At 37.4% G+C, this 23,421-nt stretch overlaps 1 protein-coding gene across 2 annotated transcripts in view; it reads right to left on the bottom strand.

Annotated features, from left to right (window-relative positions):
* RECK (reversion inducing cysteine rich protein with kazal motifs) overlaps positions 1-23,421 on the bottom strand; it is a 75,850-nt gene that overhangs the window by 19,292 nt on the left and 33,137 nt on the right. For both annotated transcript variants that reach the window (XM_007197104.2, XM_057548920.1), the window contains 5 exons: positions 20,984-21,181; positions 11,239-11,506; positions 8,421-8,600; positions 3,855-4,067; positions 2,045-2,181 (listed from right to left, as the gene is read on the bottom strand). In XM_007197104.2, the coding sequence (XP_007197166.2) occupies positions 2,045-2,181; positions 3,855-4,067; positions 8,421-8,600; positions 11,239-11,506; positions 20,984-21,181 (996 nt within the window). The remainder of the gene's footprint in view (positions 1-2,044; positions 2,182-3,854; positions 4,068-8,420; positions 8,601-11,238; positions 11,507-20,983; positions 21,182-23,421) is intronic.

Below are 23,421 nucleotides of genomic sequence, written 5' to 3'. Positions count from 1 at the left end.
TTCGTTGTGGTGCACGGGCTTCTCATTGCGGTGGCTTCTCTTGTTGCGGAGCACGGGCCCTAGGCACATGGGCTTCAGTAGTTGTGGCTCGCGGGCTCTAGAGTGCAGGCTCAGTAGTTGTGGTGCACGGGCTTAGTTGCTCCGTGGCATGTGGGATCTTCCCGGACCAGGGCTCGAACCTGTGATCCCTGAATTGGCAGGCGGATTCTTAACCACTGCACCACTAGGGAAGTCCATCTCTAGATTATTTATAATACCTAATACAATGTAAATACTACGTAAATAGTTGTAAATAAAATGTAAATGCTATGTAAATGGTTGCCAGGTATACAGCAAATTCAAGTTTTGCTTTTTGGAACCTTCTGGAATTTTTCTTTTCCGAATATTTTCAATCTGCAAATGCGGAACCTGTGGATATGCAGGGCCAACTATATGTGTGATATTTAAAAAGAGTATTGAAATTTAAACAAAAGCATTTCTTTAAGTTTCCTCCCACTAAAATAGCTTCCTTCTACACATATATTTGACTGCTCTAATAGCATCCAGGATTGTGAATACATTCATTTTGCCTACTTGATTTTAGGCCTCTAATGCTAAAAGAGGTAGAGGGCTCTTGGAGTTTATCTCATCCAGCCCAATCATTTTATAAATAGGGAAGCTGAGACTCAAAGAAGTGATCTGCCTATGATTCTAGTCTAATGCTCTCTTTTTCTCTATACTGGTCACTAAGGCTAAGGGACACAGTTTGTTTGTCTTGAGAAAATATAGCAGATATTTTCTGCTATATTTTCTGCTATATATAGCAGGATGGCAATGGACCCACAGATAAAAACATCTCTCCCAGTTTCCCTTACAATTAGGGGTGGTTTTCCCTTACACTAGGATATGGTGGCTAGAATTACAGTAGTCATGTTGTGATGATAAATACATGAAGTAACCTTGATGATGGAAGCCAAGCACTAAGGATGGTGGAGAAAGAAAAAGGAGCCTGGGTTCCTGAGGATGGAGCCACTCTAACAGCCCTGGACTATTTACTTCTGGGCTTTCTTTTGCTTCTATCTGTTCTGTTATTTGCAGTTGAACTTAATCCTATCTAACACAGGAAAACAAAGCTAGCAGGAGCTGAATTCACTGCCTTTCCAGCTAGCTCAAGGCACTAATGCCCCCTGGTGGCAGCCTAAACACTTCCCTTACCCTAACTACATGGTGTGTATGAGTTCTACTTGTTACTCCCTGGTTTCCACCACACATAGTCACCTCCTGCCAGGAAGCTTAGCTCCAGAATCCTTCAAGGAGATACCAACTTATTCTTCTAGCTCTTGGTAGGAGTATTTGGCACAGAAAAATTCCATTTTTCATGTACTAACCCAGACCATCATTCCTTACCCCCTATTTGGTGGGTAAGTCCAAGCAAACACCTGGCTCAGGTCCACTGATATTCTGATGACAGAAAGCTGAAGACTCCCTAGGGGAAATTCCACTTCTTGGTAAAATCATGGCAAGGAGACAGCAATGATAAAGAGCTGGTTATCTGAGTATGCTGGCCCCTGAGTCACCACTTAGAATTCCTGATTGATAACAGTTCACTACCTCCTCAGACTGATATAATAATTGCTTCTGTGTACATATTTTAAGATGGGGGGGATTGACATATACACACTACTATATATAAAATAGATAACTAATAAGGACCTACTGTAAAGCACAGGGAACTCTACTCAATACTCTGTAATGTCCTATATGGGAAAAGAATCTAAAAAAGAGTGTATATATGTATATGTATAACTGATTCACTTTGCTGTACATCTGAAGCTAACACAACATTGTAAATCACCTAGACTCCAATAAAAATTAAAAAAAGAAAAGAGAGAAAGATGACAATTCTTTCCTGGGCCAAAGAGGCCAAGCAAATAAGAGTCTGCAGTGGAGGTAGTATCATTAAACCGCATGTTCTCAACAGAAGGATGCTCATCCAAAGCAAACATCAAGGGCAGAGACAGAAGGGAGAAGAAGCCTTTGAAATTAAAAAAAACAAAGTACTTACTGAGATATGTATCCAAAGGTATACAGTTCTCCAGGTCATCTGTAGGTGACAGAAGCTCACAAATACTTTCAGCTGTGTGGTCTTCAGGGAATTTGTTCTGGTCCCCACATTTCTTCAGAATCTCCACACAATCTGATCTTGAAAAGGAATACATACACAAATTTAGGGTTTGAGGAACTGCCTCACGTTGTCTAGCCAATATCAATTCTGTTTCAGTTTTCATAACTCGACAATGTTTCACACTTTATAGGTGTAAGTATGACAAAAGAGAACAGGAGTGATAGCAGACCTTATTAGGTTGAGGAGTAAGTAATGTATTACCACATCAAAGCATGCCTAACTTTCTCCGACCTGAGATCAAAGGCCTTGCTCAGATTTTACACTCATAATTACTGTTACTACCATCAGTGTGGCTTTTCACTGTCTTTGAAAGGAAATGAACCTAGGCTAATCTGATTTGCTCTTTGCAAAATCATACATTGTCTCAGGACCTTATGCATGCTTGCTTCTTCCTTTCTTCTTCTATCACTCCCTTCCTGCCGTTCTCTTTTTAAAAATCTGCTTTGTTATCAACATTAAGGTGTTTGGCCTATAACAACTGGAAAATCCACTACTTTAAAATTTTCTGTCTTCAATAGGGATTTGACATCTATAAAATTTCTGTGCTAAGAGTCTATAAATTTCCCACTTGTTGCCTCTTGCTTGTCACCCAGTAGTTACCCCTCATCTCTCCCCTACTCAGGCCACCCTAAAGTCATGTCAGAGAACAGATCTGGACCCTATTCAAGGTTGAAATAATCTGCAGTCAGTCATCAAGTGCCCAGCAGCACTGAGCCACATACCATTACCTTAGGGGCTGGATATTACCTTGGTTTTGGAAAAAAAGATGCTTGAAGAGCAGCTGACACAGATTACTATGTAGTTAATGCTTTTGGTTTCACCCACCTTAGCAGCTTTCATCTTTATCTTAGATCCTTTTTTTTTGTCTTCCTATTTACTTTTTTTTAATTTTATTTTTTATTGGAGTATGGTTTTATTTATAATGTTGTGTTAGTTTCAGGTATAGCAAAGTGATTCAGTTTTATATATATATATATATATATATTCTTTTTCTTTATATATATATTCTTTTTCAGATTCTTCTCACTTATAGGTTATTACAAAATACTGAGTATAGTTCCTTGTGCTATACAGTAGGTCTTTGTACTTTATCCTAGATCTTAAGCAAACCATTCACAAAATGTTTCAGGAACAGGCCCTAATGAGTATATCTACTAAGTCTTTCACTCATCAAACATTTTTGGAATACCTATTGCATATTAGGATTATGCTAATCCCTGAAGAGGAGAAAAAGAGGAGAGAGGAGATAAGAAAAGAGAGGTACAAAGAAGAATAAACTCCTCAAGGAGAGCAAAGTCTAACAGAATATAAAACAAGTACACAAATTAAAATATACAAATAGAATTGTGCATTGAAGATACACAATGTTTCTTGAACTAAGTTCCATTAGAGAAGTACAAATAAAGGTCTACAGAAATTTGTAGTAGGGATAAATTACTATCAGCTGGAGAAATCTGGGACGATTCCATAGGAATGACTGGTATTTGAGAGGGATTAAGAAGGACAAGCGGTGGGCGAGTGGAGATGGAAGAGTATTTTCAGCAGAGGAGGAAAAGTGGGAAAGCATTTGACATGCGGGGGTGATGGGCAAAAGGAAGTGGTGGGAAAGAAAACTAAAGATAGGCTGTGGGTAGAGATCATGAAGGGTCTGAACCAAAACCAGACAGTCATTATGATGAAAGAAACTTACTTGCAAATAATACTTCCCCGGGATTTACTATGACAAGGTTTAATCTGCAGTGAACAAGCTATTGCTTTCCACATTTCTGGCTGGCACTTTTTAATGTCAAGAACAGGTATGTTGATAAATGGCATCTTTATGCTTCCTTTCTCCCACAGCTTCATGTCATTCATGGCTCCTTGATCTGACTGAGCATTGCAACTCCTGAAAAGTTCTGTTGGCCTGAAGAGAAAAAAGGCCAGAAGGAATCAAGAGGCAATTACTTTCTACAGAGAAACAATATGTAAAATCTTGACATGCTAATGCATCAGGAAAATCTGATTTTTTTTTAAAGAAGAAAGTACATACAACCCATCAAAGATTGTCAGCTTTGAATATATGAAGATTCAATGTAGACATAGACACTAGCATTAAGACTCTGATTGCAATTTTTCTTCATAATATGGATTTTTGTGAGGCAGTTAAAAACTTTAAAACACTGTGGACAGGACTATCAACTCCAACTCTAGACATTTCTTTCATTTCACAAAATAAATATTAAAGTCCAAGTTTTAAAAATTGAGGTATTATTTATAAAAATAAAATTTATAGATTTTATGGTTAGTTTGATGTGATTTGACAAACATGTACATTCACACAGGCATATCCAAATCAACAAAGAAGCATTTCCATCACGTCAGAAAGTTCCTTTGTGTCCCTGTCCAGTCAATGCCCTCCCTGCTGACTGCACCCCAGAGGCCACCACCATTTGAGCTTAGATCACCATAGATTAATTCTGCCTGTTGTAGAACTTCATATAAATGGAATCATACTATATGTATTCTTTTGGGTCTAGTGTCTTTAGCTAAATAATCTTCTTGAGATTTACTTATGTTGTTGTACATATAAATTGTTCTTTTTATTGTTCAGTAGTATTCCATTAATAAATGTACCACAATTTGTTTATCTCAGTGGTTCCCAAACTTTTTGATCTCAGGACTCATTTACATTCGTGAAATTATTAAGTTCTCAAAAAGTTTTTGTTTATGTGGGTTATATCCCCCCCTACCCATCACATTGTAACTCAAAACTGAGAGATTTTTAAAGTACTTATTAATTCATTTAAAATGATAATAAACCCATTACATGTTAAAGCACAAATTAGTGAGAAGGGTAGATCTGTTTTATAGTTCTGAAAATCTATTTAATGTCTGGCTTTATAGAAGACAGCTGCATTTTCATATCTGCTCCTGCATTCAATCTGTTGCTGTATCATGTCTTAAAGCAGCTGGAAAACTTCACTCTTCACTCTTTTGAGAATGTGAGTGAAATAGGCAAATAACATCTTAGTATTATTATAAAAATAGTTTTGATCTCAAGGGGTTTTGGGGACCACAGACCACACTTTTGAGAAATGCTGGTTTATTCATTCACTGTCTTATAGACATTAAGGTTGTTTCTCGTTTTCATGTCTCTTTCCCCTGGCTATGAATGGCATTTTTGGGTCATAACTTATTAAGAAACTGCCAAACTGTTTTCCAAAGTGGTCATACCATTTTACACTCTCACCAGCAATGTATGAAACTTCTAGTTGGTTTACATGCTTGTCAGTCTTCTAATTTTAACTATTTGGTATGAGCAGGCACCTCATTGGGGTTTTTATTTGCATTTTGCATGACTAATGGTAATACACTTTTTCATATACTAAGTGGCTCTTTTGATGTCTTCTTTGATGAAGTGTCCTTGAAAATTCTTTGCCCATTTTTTAATTGGGTTGTTTGACTTTTTATTATGAGGCTGTGGGAGTTATTTATATATTCTGGATACAGGACCTCTGTCAAATGCACGTGTGTGTGATTGTGTGTGTGTACATGTGTAATATATTGAATATTTTTTCTCAGACCGTGGCTTATCTTTTCAAATTTTAAATGGTGTCTTTTGGTGAACAAAAATGTTTACTGTTGAACTCTAGTTCACTCATTTTTTTCTTTTATAATTAGTGTATTTTGTGTCCTGCCTACAAAATCTCTGGCTATATCAAGGCTATCAACATAGTCTCCTATTTTTTTTTCTAGAAGCTTTTATTTTTAGCTTTTATAGCTACTTTATTTATTTATTTATTTATTTATTTATTTATTTATTTATTTATTTTTGGCTGTGTTGGGTCTTCGGTTCGTGCGAGGGCTTTCTCTGGTTACGGCAAGTGGGGGCCACTCTTCATCGCGGTGCGGGGACCGCTCTTCATCGCGGTGCGCGGGCCTTTCACTATCGCGGCCCCTCCCGTTGCGGGGCACAGGCTCCAGACGCGCAGGCTCAGTAGTTGTGGCTCACGGGCCCAGCTGCTCCGTGGCATGTGGGATCTTCCCAGACCAGGGCTCGAACCCGTGTCCCCTGCATTAGCAGGCAGATTCTCAACCACTGCGCCACCAGGGAAGCCCTTAGCTTTTATATTTAGTTCTACGACCCATCTTGAATTAATTTTTATGGATGGTGTGAGATGGAGGTTAAGGTTTTTTTTTTTTCATACAGATATTCAGTTGTTCCAGCATCATTTGTTGAAAAGATGTTTCTTTTTGCACTGAATTGCCTTGCTGCCTTTGTTGAAAATCAATTTATATGTGTGGGTCTATTCTTGCCTCTCTATTTTGTCATTGATCTATTTGTCTAAATTTATGCCAATATTACATTGATTTAATTTCTTTTTAAAATTAAAATTTATTTATTATTATATAATTTATTATTATTCTTTTTTGGCTGTGCCACACGTCTTGAGGGATCTTAGGTTCCCTGACCAGGGACTGAACCTGGGCCCTCGGCAGTGAAAGCACAGAGTCCTAACCACTGGACCACCAGGGAATTGCTACATTGACTTAATTTCTATTGCTTTATAATAAGTCTTGAAATCATGTACTGTAAGTTCTCCAAATTTATTCCTTAAAAAAATTGTTTTAGCTATTCTAGGTTATTTGTCTTTTCATATGAATTTTAGAATTAGTCGGGCACTTTCTTTTTTAAAAAGCTGGTTGGGATTTTGATTGAGATTGCACTGAATCTAGAGATTGGTTTCAGGAGAATTAACATCTGAACAATATTGAGTCTTCTAATCCATGAACATGGTACTTCTCTCCATTTAATTTCTCTCTGCAAAGTTTTCTGGTTCCTAGTGTAGAGTTCTTGCACATCTTTTGTTAGATTTACCTCTAAGTATTTCATATTTTTGATGCAATGTGTAAATTTTTTTTTATAAATTTCATTTTCTAACTGTTTGTTGCTGATATACAGAAATACAATTGGCTTTTGTATGTTAAACTTGTACCCTGTGACTTTGTTAAATTCAAGGATTTAAGGGGAGCTTGTATGCAGATTGTTGGGGCATCTCCTTTTGTGGTTCCCTCCTTTCTGGGATTTTCCAATTTCATATCCAGCCACTCTGGCAGCCCCAAACTGTGATCTCTTAACTCCTCAGCCCAAGACTGCTGCTTTTTGCTTGAATTCTATATGCCATGCCAGGGGACTGAGAGTGCCCATGAAGAAAAAACTGGATAAATGTGGCCCCCACTCAGTGCGGTTTCTATCTTTAATGAGATGTACCGCCTCCTGCTTTTGGTCACTCTCAAATGCCTTCAAAACAGTTGTGTTTTTATATTTTGTGCAGAGCTCATAATTGGTACTGACAGGAGTGGTAGTCTGATACAAACTGCTCCACCATTACCAGAAGCTAGAACTATGTGCAAATTTAACTTGAAACATTTCATAGACTTCAAATTTGCTCAACCTCTAAGCCAGGTCCTTATTGGCTAACACTAGTTGTAAAGATATCTCAATTTTCTTACTCAAAATAATAATCTGAATACTTTTAAGAGGATCGGATGTGTGTTAGCTTGAGGTGAGTATCCTCTGAACTTCCTTCTGCCTCAACTGAATGATTGTCTTCCTTTTTGTGTTCTTGATCTCTGGGCTGCAGCTCATAAAACCAGCCAGTCCCCTTTTCTTTAGAAACTCTCCCTCTCTGGCTTCTCTGATATGGCATTCTCTATGCTTCTGAATGCCCTTTTTCTGTTTTCTTCATTGCTTCTTCAGCCATTAATTCAGTTCTTGGCCCTTATTTTTCATACCATAATTGATATCTCAGGGAAACACCTATTCAAATTGCTTCTGTAAAGAAAGTTTTTGTATGAAATAGGGGACTCACTGAGTGGGAACTTCAACCAATCTGAAGGTCCTTCAAAACAAATTGTCCATAAGAGGGCATTCGGATGAGCAAATTGCTCACAGTGTTTTATTCTGCAGTGAATTATTTCCACTGGTGGTGCAGCAGAAGGGAGAGGGGAAGAATGGTAGACTGAAGAGGAGACTCTTTGAATTCTAGAAGTTTGAAGTATCTCGAGATTAGAAGGGACTTTGTTACAGTGCTTCCTTTCCCAGGGGTGATTTACAAGATAGAATACAGCATTTAAAGATGAAATGATAAAGGTATACTACTTCCTTTTAACTTAGCAGGAACAAAATCAGAGTAAAATGATCTTTTCACTTATTTAAAAACAAGGCAATTAATGATAAAATACTTCTATTCCATGTATAGTAACTTGCTCCTACCTGTTGTTAAAATTAGTACAGTAAGTAAGATTTCTACAGCCCAACTGGCAAGGTTCCCGAACATCTGCTAAACAGGTCAACATGGACACTTCCACTGGATTATATTCACAAAAGCGATCAAACTCTTGCCAACTCTGTGTATTGCCCCAGCTCATGCTATAAAGTTTAGTGCACAGTTCCCTGAAACAAAAGAACAAATGAAGAAACGTACAGATGAGCCAAATGAATAAATATTTGATTTGCATAAAACTTGAACTCTATGAACTGTACTTTGGAACATAAACGAAAAAAAAGTACAAAAACCAAAAGACTAAGATCTATCTTTTAGAATTTAGAGCCTGAAAAAGTAATCTTTTATATGAAAAAGTTAGCTTTCTTTTATTATCCATCTCTTTCCTTTTTGCTATGGTTTCTAGAAAGCTTGGTGCTAAATTTAATGTTTAATTATAGTATTTGTACATCCTTATTCTTGGCACAATTATTCCCCTTTATATTTCTGATCTCTCTTTTACCTTTACTTGAAGTAAGATAAAGCATATGGTTTTGCCTCCACAAAGATATAGTCCACTAAATTTATGCTTCAATCACAGAAGACAAAACTGTGACATGATCCTCAGACTCCTTTTAAGAAGCATTATAGACTTAGGGTTCACTGGATTCTCCCTGAAAAAGTATCCCCAAGCCACTTATATTCCTTAAGATATACCAAGATAGCCTACATGTAAAGGCTTTATGAATTCCAAAGCTGCTATAAACTATTGTATATAGCAATATATACTATATATATATATATATATATATATATATATATACACTATTGTAGTATGTATGCATTTTTATTTCAGTATTCGATGATTATAAAGCAACTTCAGTGCATGTATATAGCTAAAATAACATCAGTATCATTTCCAAAGTGCTTTCACACATTATATTCATTAGTTTAATTTTTAACATTTATAAATGTAATAAAAGTGTAAAAAAAAAGTAACACATAATATAAAATTTTAATACTACCGGAATATGCAAAGTCACAAGTAAAAATTCTCCACCCCTGTCACATTTTGACTCTCATGATTACCCCTATGAGGAGGGTATCTTTACTTTTATAAGTTTGCTCATTCATTCTACCAGCATTTATTGAGTGCCTGTTTTGTGTGAGGCCCTGTTGAAGGCACTGGATATGCAGTGTTGAATAAAAGAGACAAAGTCCCTGCTCTCAATTGAGCTTACACATGATGGGGATGAGAAAGCTGATATCAAGATCCATCAGGTAGGGACTTCGCTGGAGGTGCAGTGGTTAAGAATCTGCCTGCCAATGCAGGGGACACAGGTTTGAGCCCTGGTCCAGGAAGATCCCACATGCTGCGGTGCAACTAAGCCTGTGTGCCACAACTACTGAGCCTGTGCTCTAGAGCCCGTGAGCCACAATTACTGAGCCCACGTGCCACAACTACTGAGCCTCTGTGCCTAGAGCCTGTGCTCCGCAACAAGAGAAGCCACAGCAAAGAGAGCCTGCGCACCACAACAAAGAGTAACCCTGCTCGCCACAACTAGAGAAAGCCTGCACGCAGCAACGAAGACCCAACGCAGCCATAAAAAAAAAAAAAAAAGATCCATTAGGTACCTTGATCTGGAAATCAGTCCCTTCTTTAGTCCTAACTTTCTGTATGACCTTGGACAGATCGTTTAACATCTCAGAGTTAGTTTTCTATATACATACAAGAATTATACAAATTGACATCAGTCATAAGATGATACCAGTCATCTTGTAAGGTTTCATGAGGATGAAACAAGATGAAAGTGAAAGCATTCAGTATACCATAAAACCTTACATCAAGGTAAGAGATGCCATGTTTCTTACTGAAATTCTTCTGGGATGACACAGCCAGTCCTATCTCCAGTGACTACAGGGCATAAACTCTTTTGTAGACATTCAGAGAAGTACTCAGCATCCCTCCCATATGTACATTTATTAATTCCTATCAGCAACCCAATTTCCTGAATTATAGGGCCAACTTAACTTCTCTTTTAGCCCTTCTGTTAATTTTCTTTGGATATTTTCCAGATTTTTTCATATCTTTGATAAAGTCTGATGAGCTATTCTAGGCACAATTTTTTGCTAAAGTCCATCCAATTTAGAAACCACAGGAAGATCGTTTTACTCCTTGCATGTCATATTCATTTCAGGATATTCTAGTAATATGTGGTACCTTTTCACCCAAAATATCTCTAGTAAAGCAAACTTCTGTTTCACCTGTGTTAAACCATTACCTTATCTCCATTTATTCTTATCTCTAGATTGTGTTTCCTCCATCCTACACAAATAGTATTGTCAATTTTTTATCCCTAAGTGTATCATCCAAATGAATGCCAATACACTGCTGTCTAACTTTGGATATAAGTGCCAGCCCAGGTTATTCACCAACATATGCAAAAAGTTGATTAAGTTCAAAGTTTCACAATTTAACAAAAAGAATATCCCTTAGATGTCTGGTCAAAACATCTCCTAAATTGTAAGCTTACTTGACGATAACCTCGAGGGTAGAATTCATATTGCATCATCTTTAAATATTTATTGCCCTGCCAATGCTAAACCTCCACACCCCAAAACACAGTGCTTTTAGTTCAATGTACAAAAACAATGTTCTATACATACATGATGCTCAATAAATATCTGCTGGATGAAAGAATGATTTTATATCTTCTAGACTCTTAAGACTACACAGTGCAAGAATATAACACACATTTGCTAGACTTAAATTCATTAATTAAAATGTTATTTTCTACTGTTTTTAATAAAGGAAAATGAGGTACTGACCTACATGTTGAAGTGTTTGCTTTAGAACAACAGTGCAATTTAGCGCCATCAAGGCCTGTAGAGGGAGGAGGGTGTACAGTGACTCCAGGGTGAACAGATTGTGAGCTTTCAAGAAAACACTGCCAAAGTGGATCCTGAGGCAAAGGCTGGGTCTTACAACCCTCGATGAGGCCATCAACAATCTCCATTTCTGTTTTCTTAGACATCAGAATTCTCTTGCAGGCATTTTGGCAAGCATGATCTTCAGCTCTGTCACAGCAATATAAACCTACATTTTCAGAATATAAGTGGCTTAATTAGCTGGTTTTATGTCATGCATTGCTCAGACAGAAGGACCCCGTGGTGTACTGGAACCTGTTATTACTTTGAGTCATGTCAATTTCTCCAGGATACTGAGCCTACCAAATTCTCTCTCCATTACTTTGCAATATATCAAATAAGTGAAAAGCTAAAGGTAGACTAGGTATTTATTACCAGATTCACCACTGTGCCCAATCATGGGATCTCCAGCACTATTCCTAGATAAATGAAAGGTTCTCTTACACCTAAGAGGTCCTTACATGCAAGGCATTTTATGTTCCTGGAAAGGGTATTGTAGATCAAACTGGAATTATTTCATGTCAGAAACAGCTACATAAAAGGGATTATGTTCTTGACATAATGAGAAAGATGATAATTTTAATAGCAATAACCACAAATACTGTTATTTCATTACATTCTGGGATATAAAGCTTTTACAAATCTGTGCAAATTAATTAATCTAAGTAGTAATTTAAATAATACAATTACAAACTCTGACAAGATATCAGTTTGCTTCTGCCTTTACTTTTCTATAAAAAATCAGAAAGCAAGAGAACACTTTCAACCAGTCTATAGGATTCAGAGGGCTTCTTTGAAGTAGTTTTCTTAGGAGTCTGACTTCTTAAGAAGCTTATTCAGGCATATCTGTTATCTGTCTGTAGCTTTCTTTTCCGGATTTCCTGTGTATTAGCACAGACATTTGAGATGGTTGTTCTACCCTTAAAACATTTTTCTGCCTTTTTTTTTTTTTTTTTGAGCTGCTATCTATCAACGTTGCTTCAGCAGCACCTCTCTATAGCCTAAATGTCAGTGAAGACAGATCTGCCTTTAAAATGAATGAAGGTTATTATGGCAAATGCTTCACCCTCTGATTTTCATCACACAACCACACAAATGTCATAAGCCTTAGAGTTCTGCTTTAGATTCTGGCCAAACAAGGCCCATAGCACTGCTTTTGAGTTTACAAAAACAAGTCTTTCAGTATCCCAGTGTAAATCAAAACATTGGCATCTGGCTTCTGAGTCTTACAAGTCTCTTGCCAGTTTTGCTTAATTAGTCAGTTCTTAAAGTCTGATCACCTCTAAATGAAGAAAGTGGATTATGGGCTTTCCAAAGCTGAGATTTTGAAGACCCCATAAGGTGCAAGTTCATTAGGAGGCCTTAATTTTTAAAAAGTATCAGGATCTCATTTATATTGATGTTTTTATTATAAAAGTAATACATTTCATTGGTAAAATTCAAACATTACACATCCATATAATGTGGAACAAATAGGTATATAACTAAAAATGTACCTTACTATATACATTTAGTTCTGAAACTTGCTTTTTTTTGCTTATTACATCTTGGACTTCTGTAAACATATATCTTTTTTTTTTTGTATTGAAGTATAGTTGATTTACAATATTGTGTTAGTTTCACGTGCACAGAAAAGTAATTCGGTTATACATATATATGTTGGGTTTTTTATTCTTTTCCATAATATGTTATTACAAGATAGTCAATATAGCTCCCTGCGCTATACAGTAAATCCTTGTTGTTTACCTATTTTGTATATGGTAGTGTACATCTTAAACCATACTTCTAATTTATCCCTCACCCCACCCCCCTTCCCCTCTGGTAACCATAAGTTTGTTTTCTATGTCTGTGAGTCTATCTGTTTTGTAAAAAGCTCATTTGCATTATTTTTTGGATTCCACATATTAGTGATATCATATAGTATTTGTCTTTGTCTGACTTACTTCACTTAGTATGATAATCTCCAGCTCCATCCATGTTACTGCAAATGGTATTATTTCATTCTTTTTTATGGCTGAGTAATATATTCCATTGTGTGTGTGTGTGTGTGTGTGTGTGTCACATCGTCTTTATCCATTCATCTATTGATGAACACTTGGGTTGTTTCCATGCCTTGGCTATTTTTTTTTTTTAAATAAATCTTATTTAATTATTTTTGGCTGCATTGGGTCTTCGTTGCTGTGCGCGGGCTTTCTCTAGTTGAGGCGAGCAGGGGCTACTCTTCGTTGCGGTACACGGACTTCTCATTGTCGTGGCTTCTCTTGTTGTGGAGCACGGGCTCTAGGTGCGGGGGCTTCAGTAGTTGTGCCACGCGGGCTTCAGCAGTTGTGGCTCGTGGGCTCTAGAGTGCAGGCTCAGTAGTTGTGGCACACGGGCTTAGTTGCTCTGCGGCATGTGGGATCTTCCCGGACAAGGACTTGAACCTGTGTCCCCTGCATTGTCAGGCAGATTCTTAACCACTGTGCCACCAGGGAAGCCCCATGCCTTGGTTATTGTAAACAGTGCTGCTATGAACATTGGGGTGCATGTATCTTTTTAAATTAGAGTTTTCATCTTTTGCAGAAATATACCCAAGAGTGGGATTGCTGGATCATATGGTAACTTTGTTTGTAGTCTTTTAAGGAACCTCCATACTGTTCTCCATAGTGGCTGTACCAATTTACATTCCCACCAACAGTGTCGGTGGGTTCCCTTTTCTCCACACCCTCTTCAGCATTTATTTATTTACTTTTTGATGACAGCCATTTTGACTAGTGTGAGGTGTAGTTCTTTTTCTTCTCTCATTGTAGGTTTTTTTTTTAAATTAATTAATTTATTTATTTTTTTTGGCTGTGTTGGGTCTTTGCTTCTGTGAGAGGGCTTTCTGTAGTTGTGGCAAGTGGGGGCCACTCTTCATCGCGGTCCGTGGGCCTCTCACTATCGTGGCCTCTCTTGTTGCAGAGCACAGGCTCCAGACGCGCAGGCTCAGTAGTTGTGGCTCACGGGCCCAGTTGCTCCGCGGCATGTGGGATCTTCCCAGACCAGGGCTCGAACCCGTGTCTCCTGCATTGGCAGGCGGATTCTCAACCACTGCGCCACCAGGGAAGCCCCCATTGTAGGTTTTTGTAAAATTTATTTTTAAAATTTATTTTTGAATTTTATTTCTTTATACAGCAGATTCTTACTAGTTATCCATTTTATACATAATAGTGTATGTATGTCAATCCTAATCTCCCAATTCATCACACTACTCCCCCATCCCCCGCCGCTTTCCCCCCTTGGTGTCCATACGTTTGTTCTCTACATCTGTGTCTCTATTTCTGCCCTGCAAACCAGTTCTTCTGTACCATTTTGCTAGGTTCCACATACATGTGTTAATATATGATATTTGTTTTTCTCTTTCTGACTTACTTCACTCTGTATGAAAGTCTCTAGATCCATCCATGTCTCTACAAATGACCCAATTTCATTCCTTTTTATGGCTGAGTAATATTCCATTGTATATATGTACCATATCTTCTTTATCCATTCGTCTGTCGATGGGCATTTAGGTTGCTTCCATGACCTGGTTATTGTAAATAGTGCTGCAATGAACATTGGGGTGCATGTGTCTTTTTGAATTATGGTTTTCTCTGCGTATATGACCAGTAGTGGGATTGCTGGGTCATATGGTAATTCTATTTTTAGTTTTTTAAGGAACCTCCATACTGTTCTCCATAGTGGCTGTATCAACTTACATTCCCACCAACAGTGCAAGAAGGTTCTCTTTTCTCCACACCCTCTCCAGCATTTGTTGTTTGTAGATTTTCTGATGTTGCCCATTCTAACTGGTGTGAGGTGATACCTCATTATAGTTTTGATTTGCATTTCTCTAATAATTAGTGATGTTGAGCAGCTTTTCATGTGCTTCCTTGCCATCTTTATGTCTTCCTTGGAGAAATGTCTATTTAGGTCTTCTGCCCATTTTTGGATTGGGTTGTTTTTTTAATATTGAGCTGCATGAGCTGTTTATATATTTTGGAGATTAATCCTTTGTCCGTTGATTTGTTTGCAAATATTTTCTCCCATTCTGAGAGTTCTCTTTTCATCTTGTTTGTAGTTTCCTTTGTGCAAAAGCTTTGAAGTTTCATTAGGTCCCATTTGTTTATTTTTGTTTTTATTTCCATTACTCTAGGAGGTGGATCAAAAAAGATCTTCCTGTGATTTATGTCAAAGAGTGTTCTTCCTATGTTTTCCTCTAAGAGCTTTATAGTGCCCGGTCTTACATTTAGGTCTCGAATCCATTTTGAGTTTATTTTTGTGTATTCTAATACACAAAAACAGGGAGTGTTCTAATTTCATTCTTTCACGTGTAGCTGTCCAGTTTTCCCAGCACCACTTATTGAAGAGACTGTCTTTTCTCCATTGTATATCCTTGCCTCCTTTGTCATAGATTAGTTGACCACAGGTGCGTGGGTTTATCTCTGGGCTTTCTATCCTGTTCCATTGATCTATATTTCTGTTTTTGTGTCAGTACCATATTGTCTTGATTACTGTAGCTATGTAGTATAGTCTGAAGTCAGGGAGTCTGATTCCTCCAGATCCGTTTTTTTCCCTCAAGACTGCTTTGGCTATTCGGGGTCTTTTGTGTCTCCATACAAATTTTAAGATTTTTTGTTCTAGTTCTGTAAAAAATGCCATTGGTAATTTGATAGGGATTGCATTGAATCTGTAGATTGCTTTGGGTATTATAGTCATTTTCACAATATTGATTCTTCCAATCCAAGAACATGGTATATCTATCCATCTGTTGGTATCATCTTTAATTTCTTTCATCAGTGTCTTATAGTTTTCTGCATACAGGTCTTTTGTCTCCCAAGGTAGGTTTATTCCTAGGTATTTTATTCTTTTTGTTGCAGTGGTAAATGGGAGTATTTCCTTAATTTATCTTTCAGATTTTTCATCATTAGTGTATACAAATGCAAGAGATTTCTTTGCATTAATTTTGGGGTTTTTTTGAATTTTTGAATTTTATTTTATTTATTTTTTTATATATCAGGTTCTTATTAGTTATGTGCATTAATTTTGTATCCTGAAACTTTACCAAATTCACTGATTAGCTCTAGTAGTTTTCTGGTGGCATCTTTAGGATTCTCTGTGTATAGTATCATGTCAAATGATACTGCAAACAGTGACAGTTTTACTTCTTTTCCAATTTGTATTCCTTTTATTTCTTTTTCTTCTCTGATTGCCGTGGTTAGGACTTCAAAAACTATGTTGTTTAATAGTGGTGAGAGTGGACATCCTTGTCTCATTCCTGATCTTAGAGGAAATGTTTTCAGTTTTTCACCATTGAGAATGATGTTTGCTGTGGGTTTGTCATATATGGCCTTTATTATGTTGAGGTAGGTTCCCTCTATGCCCACTTTCTGGAGAGTTTTTATCATAAACGGGTGTGGAATTTTGTCAAAAGCTTTTTTCTGCATCTATTGAGATGATCATATGGTTTTTATTCTTCAATTTATTAATATGGTGTATCACACTGATTGATGTGCATATATTGAAGAACCTTTGCGTCCCTGGGATAAATCCCACTTGATCATGGTGTATGATCCTTTTAATGTGTTGTTGGATTCTGTTTGCTAGTATTTTGTTGAGGATTTTTGCATCTATATTCATCAGTGATATTGGTCTGTAATTTTCTTTTTTTGTAGTATCTTTGTCTGGTTTTGGTATCAGGGTGATGGTGGCCTCATAGAATGAGTTTGGGAGTGTTCCTTCCTCTGCAATTTTTTGGAAGAGTTTGAGAAGGATGGGTGTTAGCTCTTCTCTAAATGTTTGAAAGAATTCACCTGTGAAGCCATCTGGTCCTGGACTTTTGTTTGTTGGAAGATTTTAAATCACAGTTTCAATTTCATTACTTGTGATTTGTCTGTTCATATTTTCTATTTCTTCCTGGTTCAGTCTTGGAATGCTATACATAGCTAAGAATTTGTCCATTTCTTCCAGGTTGTACATTTTATTGGCATAGAGTTGGTTGTAGTAGTCTCTTAGGATGTTTTGTATTTCTGCGGTGTCTGTTGTAACTTCTCCTTTTTCATTTCTAATTTTATTGATTTGAGTCCTCTCCCTCTTTTTCTTGATGAGTCTGGCTAATGGTTTATCAATTTTGTTTATCTTCTCAAAGAACCAGCTTTTAGTTTTATTGATCTTTGCTGCTGTTTTCTTTGTTTCTATTTCATTTATTTCTGCTCTGATCTTTATTTCTTTACTTCTACTAACTTTGGGTTTTATTTGTTCTTCTTTCTCTAGTTCCTTTAGGTGTAAGGTTAGATTGTTTATTTGAGATTTTTCTTGTTTCTTGAGGTAGTCTTGTAATGCTATAACCTTCCCGCTTAGAACTGCTTTTGCTGCATCCCATAAGTTTTGGATTGTCATGTTTTCACTGTCATTTGTCTCTAGGTATATTTTTAAATGTTTTTTTTTAATTAATTAGTTTTATTTTTGGCTGCACTGGGTCTTTGTTGCTACACCCGGGCTTTCCTCTAGTTGAAGTGAGCGGGGGCTACTCTTTGCTGTGGTGCACTGGCTTCTCATTGCAGTGGCTTCTCTTGTTGTGGAGCGTGGGCTCTAGAGCACAGACTCAGTAGTTGTGGCACACGGACTTAGTTGTTCCGTGACATGTGGGATCTTCCCAGACTAGGGCTCGAACCCGTGTCCCCTGCATTGGCAGGCGGATTCTTAACCACTGTGCCACCAGGGAAGCCCTCTAGGTATTTTTTGATTTCCTCTTTGATTTCTTCAGTGATCTCTTGGTTATTTAGTAATGAATTGTTTAGCCTCCATGTGTTAGTGTTTTTTATGTTTTTTTCCCTGTAATTCATTTCTAATCTCATAGCATTGTGGTCAGAAAAGATGCTTGATATGATTTCAATTTTCTTAAATTTACTGAGGCTTGATTTGTGACCCAAGATGTGATCTATCCTGGAGAATGTTCCATGCACACTTGAGAAGAAAGTGTAATCTGCTGTTTTTGGATGGAATGTCCTATAAATATCAATTAAATCTATCTGGTCTATTGTGTCATTTAAAGCTTGTGTTTCCTTATTAATTTTCTGTTTGGATGGTCTGTCCATTGGTGTAAGTGAGGTGTTAAAGTCCCCCACTATTATTGTGTTACTGTCAATTTCCTCTTTTATAGCTGTTAGCAGTTGCCTTATGTATTGAGGTGCTCCTATGGTGCACCATATATATTTATAATATTATATATATTTATAATTGTTATATCTTCTTCTTGGATTGATCCCTTGATCATTATGTAGTGTCCTTCCTTGTCTCTTGTAACATTCTTTATTTTAAAGTCTATTTTATCTGATATGAGTATTGCTACTCCAGCTTTCTTTTGATTTCCATTTGCATGGAGTATCTTTTTCCATCCCCTCACTTTCAGTCTATATGTGTCCCTAGGTCTGAAGTGCATCTCTTGTAGACAGCATATATATGGGTCTTGTTTAGGTATCCATTCAGCAAGCCTGTGTCTTTTGGTTGGAGCATTTTATCCATTCACGTTTAAGGTAATTATCGATACGTATGTTCCTATGACCATTTTCTCAACTGTTATGGGTTTGTTTTTGTTGGTCCTTTTCTTCTCTTGTGTTTCTCACTTAGAGAAGTTCCTTTAGCATTTGTTGTAGAGCTGGTTTGGTGGTGCTGAATTCTCTTAGCTTTTGCTTGTCTGTAAAGCTTTTGATTTCTCCATCAAATCTAAATGAGATCCTTGCCGGGTAGAGTAATCTTGGTTGTAGGTTCTTCCCTTTCATCACTTTAAGTATATCCTGCCACTCCCTTCTGGCTTGTAGAGTTTCTGCTGAGAAATCAGCTGTTAACCTTATGGGAGTTCCCTTGTATGTTATTTGTCATTTTTCCCTTGCTGCTTTCAATAATTTTTCTTTGTCTTTAATTTTTGCCACTTTGATTACTATGTGTCTCGGTGTGTTTCTCCTTGGGTTTATCCTGTATGGGACTCTCTGCACTTACTGGACTTGGGTGGCTATTTCCTTTCCCATGTTAGGGAAGTTTTCGACTATAATCTCTTCAAATATTTTATCGGGTCCTTTCTCTCTCTCTTCTCCTTCTGGGACCCCTATAATGCAAATGTTGTCGTGTTTAATGTTGTCCCAGAGGTCTCTTAGGCTGCCTTCATTTCTTTTCATTCTTTTTTCTTTATTCTGTTCTGCAGCTGTGAATCCCACCATTCTGTCTTCCAAGTCACTTATCTGTTCTTCTGCCTCAGTTATTCTGCTATTGATTCCTTTTAGTGTATTTTTCATTTCAGTTATTGTGTTGTTCATCTCTATTTGTTTGTTCTTTAATTCTTCTAGATCTTTGTTAAACATTTCTTGCATCTTCTCGATCTTTGCCTCCATTCTTCTTCCGAGGTCCTGGATCACCTTCAATATCATTATTCTGAATTCTTTTTCTGGAAGGTTGCCTATCTCCACTTCATTTAGTTGTTTTTCTGGGGTTTTATCTTGTTCCTTTATCTGGTACATAGCCCTCTGTCTTTTCATCTTGCCTATGTTTCTGTGAATGTGGTTTTCGTTCCACAGGCTGCAGGATTGTAGTTCTTCTTGCTTCTGCTGTCTGCCCTCTCTCTCATTGTAGTTTTGATTTGCATTTCTCTAACAATTAGCGATATTGAGCATCTTTTCATGTGCCTCCTGGTCATCTGTATGTCTTCTTTGGAGAAATGTCTATTTAGGTCTTCTGTCCATTTTTTGATTGCGTTGTTTATTTTTTTGATATTGAGTTGTATAAGCTGTTTGTATATTTTGGAAATTAAGCCCTTGTTGGTCGTGTTGTTTATAAATACTTTCTCCCAGGCCATAGGTTGTCTTTTCATTTTATTTATGGTTTCCTTTGCTGTGCAAAAGCTTATAAGTTTGAGTAGGTCTCATTTGTTTATTTTGCTTCTATTTCTTTTGCCTTGGAAGACTGACCTAAGAATATATTGCTAAAATTTATGTCAGAGAATGTTTCTCCTATGTTCTCTTCTAGGAGTTTTATGGTATCATGTCTTATAATTAAGTCTTTAAGCCATTTTGAGTTTATTTTTGTGTATTGTGTGAGGGAGTGTTCTAACTTCATTGATTTACATAATACATTTTCCAGTATGTTGATTGTATAATGTTGTTATTATAGAGATACATAATTTATTTAATCAACTTTAATCAATATCCTATTGGTGGATGTTTAGGTCATTTTTAATTTTTCTCTATACCGGCAATGTTGTAGTAAACATCCTTTATATGTGTAGATGTATTTTTGAAAATTTGTGAGTTTTTGTGAAGGATAATTTCTGAGAAATGGAATTGCTAGATTAAAAGGTATGATTATTTGAAATTCTCATGGTCATAACCCAATTTTCCCTCTTAAAATATCCATACCAGTGAATTTTCCCACTTCAGAATAGAGAGTGCCTGTTTCTTCATACCCTTGACAGCACTGTCTTTCTCGGCATCTTTTAGCTGTGATGATAATGTCCAGTCTGCCAAATCTAAAGACCAAAGGAAGCCTGGTATTTCCCAAATGACCCAGACTGTAGATATCTTCAAGAATTTACTTCTTTTTTTTTTACAAATTATTTTACCAAAGATTGAAATGAGAGGAATATGTGGCTTTTACTTACTATCTGTTGGGTTCCTCATTGGATAAGATTGGGTATAATTGTTTACACAGTGTATTAATTGTGGACTAATAGAGGCACAATAATTTTCCACTGCTTTGATCTGAGAAGGACCAGGAGAAGAGTCTGTTCGAAAAATGGCTTGACAGTATTCTCGGCAGTTTGTGTGATGGCCTGCATAACTGCAACAAACTGAGCCCACTAGGGGAGAAAAAAGGAGATTACATTGAAATGAAATCAGCTATTTGCTAACATTAAATCATCATAATAATGATGGAACAATATGTGTCTTTTTGAATTTCAGAAATAAAACCATGCCATAGAAGACACGTACTTAAAGTCAGCACTACTATAAGCATGGCCATGGGGACATTCAGGTGCTCACTGGTCTGAGAAAGTCATTATTTGTCAACTTATAGTCTATAGTGCAGTGGTTCTCAGCAGGAGCAGTACCAGCCCCTGGGAGAATTTGGATGCATGTGGAAGTGTTTCTGGTTTTCATGATGACTTAAGGATGACTGCTGGCATGTAGCACATGGGGGTCAGGGCTGTTAAATGCTGTGCAACATACAGGAAAGTCTCATACAATCGAAACTGTTTCCCAAAATGCTAATAGCACCCATGTTGAGAACCACTGGAACAGCTTCTTTCCACGTTAGATCTGTGGAGATTCATAAACAAAGCAAACCAAAGCAAAACAAATCAAACATATCAAAATAAAACAAAACCCCAAATACCTCACATTTATAAAATAGGACCAGTAAAAACTAAGAGATATCAGGACCACTTCATAAATTTGCAAATTATGTAACTGTCTATCTTGAAACAAAATCCCAAAAGTTCTATACTGTTTGAAAATCTCCAAGACTATGCCTAAATTGAAAGTCCTCACCTCATAACTGATATGACTTGCTTCAACACTGAAAAATAAAACCCACATTTGGAATAAATGATTCTGTATGTACGTGTTTTTAAAAATCAAGGTGGACTATTTAAGGTATCTGGGAAGAGCAGGATGAGTGGCTGCAGGTGCAGATGTGGGATTTATAATGAAGAGCAAGAGGTCCTCATAGGAGAGGCTAAGGGGTCTGTGGGAGGCTGAAGGGAGCCCAAAAGGGTAGAGGTATGGCCGGAAAAGGTTAAGAAAATGGCAGGTAGGAAACCTCTGATAATAAGTAGGGATGGTTATAGAGGAACCAGAATCAGGTTTCTGGTGGATTCCACAGACCAAGGAATGAGCAGGGAACTCAGGCGACTTCCAGAAATAATGATAATGATAAAATCATACACAAATGAACTAAAGTAGGACTAAACTGATAGCAAGACAAGCCTCTTTCCTGGACAAGGAAACTGTTTCATACCTATTGTGCCAGCTAAGTTTTTGATTTGAAATTACTAACAAACTTACATTGTTCATTGCTGAATTGTTGATTTTAATCACAAAGAACAATCATTAATGGCTACATTTATCATTGTCAACCTCAATGAAGCTAAAACTGGGGGCAGGGGTGAGGGATGCTGAGGACAGAGGAGACAAGTGAGAATAGGACAAAGATGCCTGTCTTCTGATGCCCCAATTAGGCTGGCTTCTTCACAGTGTGGGAGGATATAGGATTATGTGCTAAAGACTATCTGGAAAATCTTGAACTAAACCCCAGTTAGAAAGAGTAGAAGATAAAGTACAGACAGCTAATGTTTCTTATACTTTAATACACCCCACTGCCAAGCTCACCTAACAACTCTTTACTCCTCACACCTGTTTCCCCATCTCCAACTGCTCTCGCTGTTCCCTTCAGCTGGAATGCCCTTCCTCCAATCTCTACTGCTCACATCATGTCCATCCTTCAAGGCCCAGTTCAGCTACCAACTCCATGAAGTCACCTCTAAGCGCCCCTGCAAGATGTGATCCCTCCTTCCTCTGAACTCCCTCGGCACACCTTATCAGTAACTCTATCCCATACCCACCGTGTCCCAGAGTTCTTTGTGTACAGGTTGTGTCCCCCACAGGTGTGCATCTGCCCTGCACAGAGCAAGCAGTCAGTGAATATCTGCTGAATGAACTGAGAGGCAGCCCTCAGCAAGTGCTGCAATTATATTACGTTGTATTATGTGGGAGTGTTCAACTTCTGTTTATATCACATGGGAGTGCTCAACTTCCTGTTTATCCAAGTGGGGCATGATCTTCCTCTAAAACACCCAGCACTGATATCTGCTTTGTAAATCTGTAATTAGGACATGGGAATTGTTCGAATTCATGAATGGCCCAAACACTCCAGAGGAAAGAGCCTATCAGAATCCTGCTGTGCACATTCCTTCAGACAGTTTAGTAACAGCCTAAGTTATAATGTCAGAGTTTTGGCAATATTTATAACAGCTAAATCATATTCTGTAAACTGTGTTTTGCTCTTTGGATTGCTTGTATAACCATCAACAATATACTT

This window comes from Balaenoptera acutorostrata, chromosome 6 (genome assembly GCF_949987535.1).
Source record: "Balaenoptera acutorostrata chromosome 6, mBalAcu1.1, whole genome shotgun sequence".
NCBI lineage: Eukaryota > Metazoa > Chordata > Mammalia > Artiodactyla > Balaenopteridae > Balaenoptera > Balaenoptera acutorostrata.
This window is presented reverse-complemented; position numbering and strand designations above follow the sequence as displayed.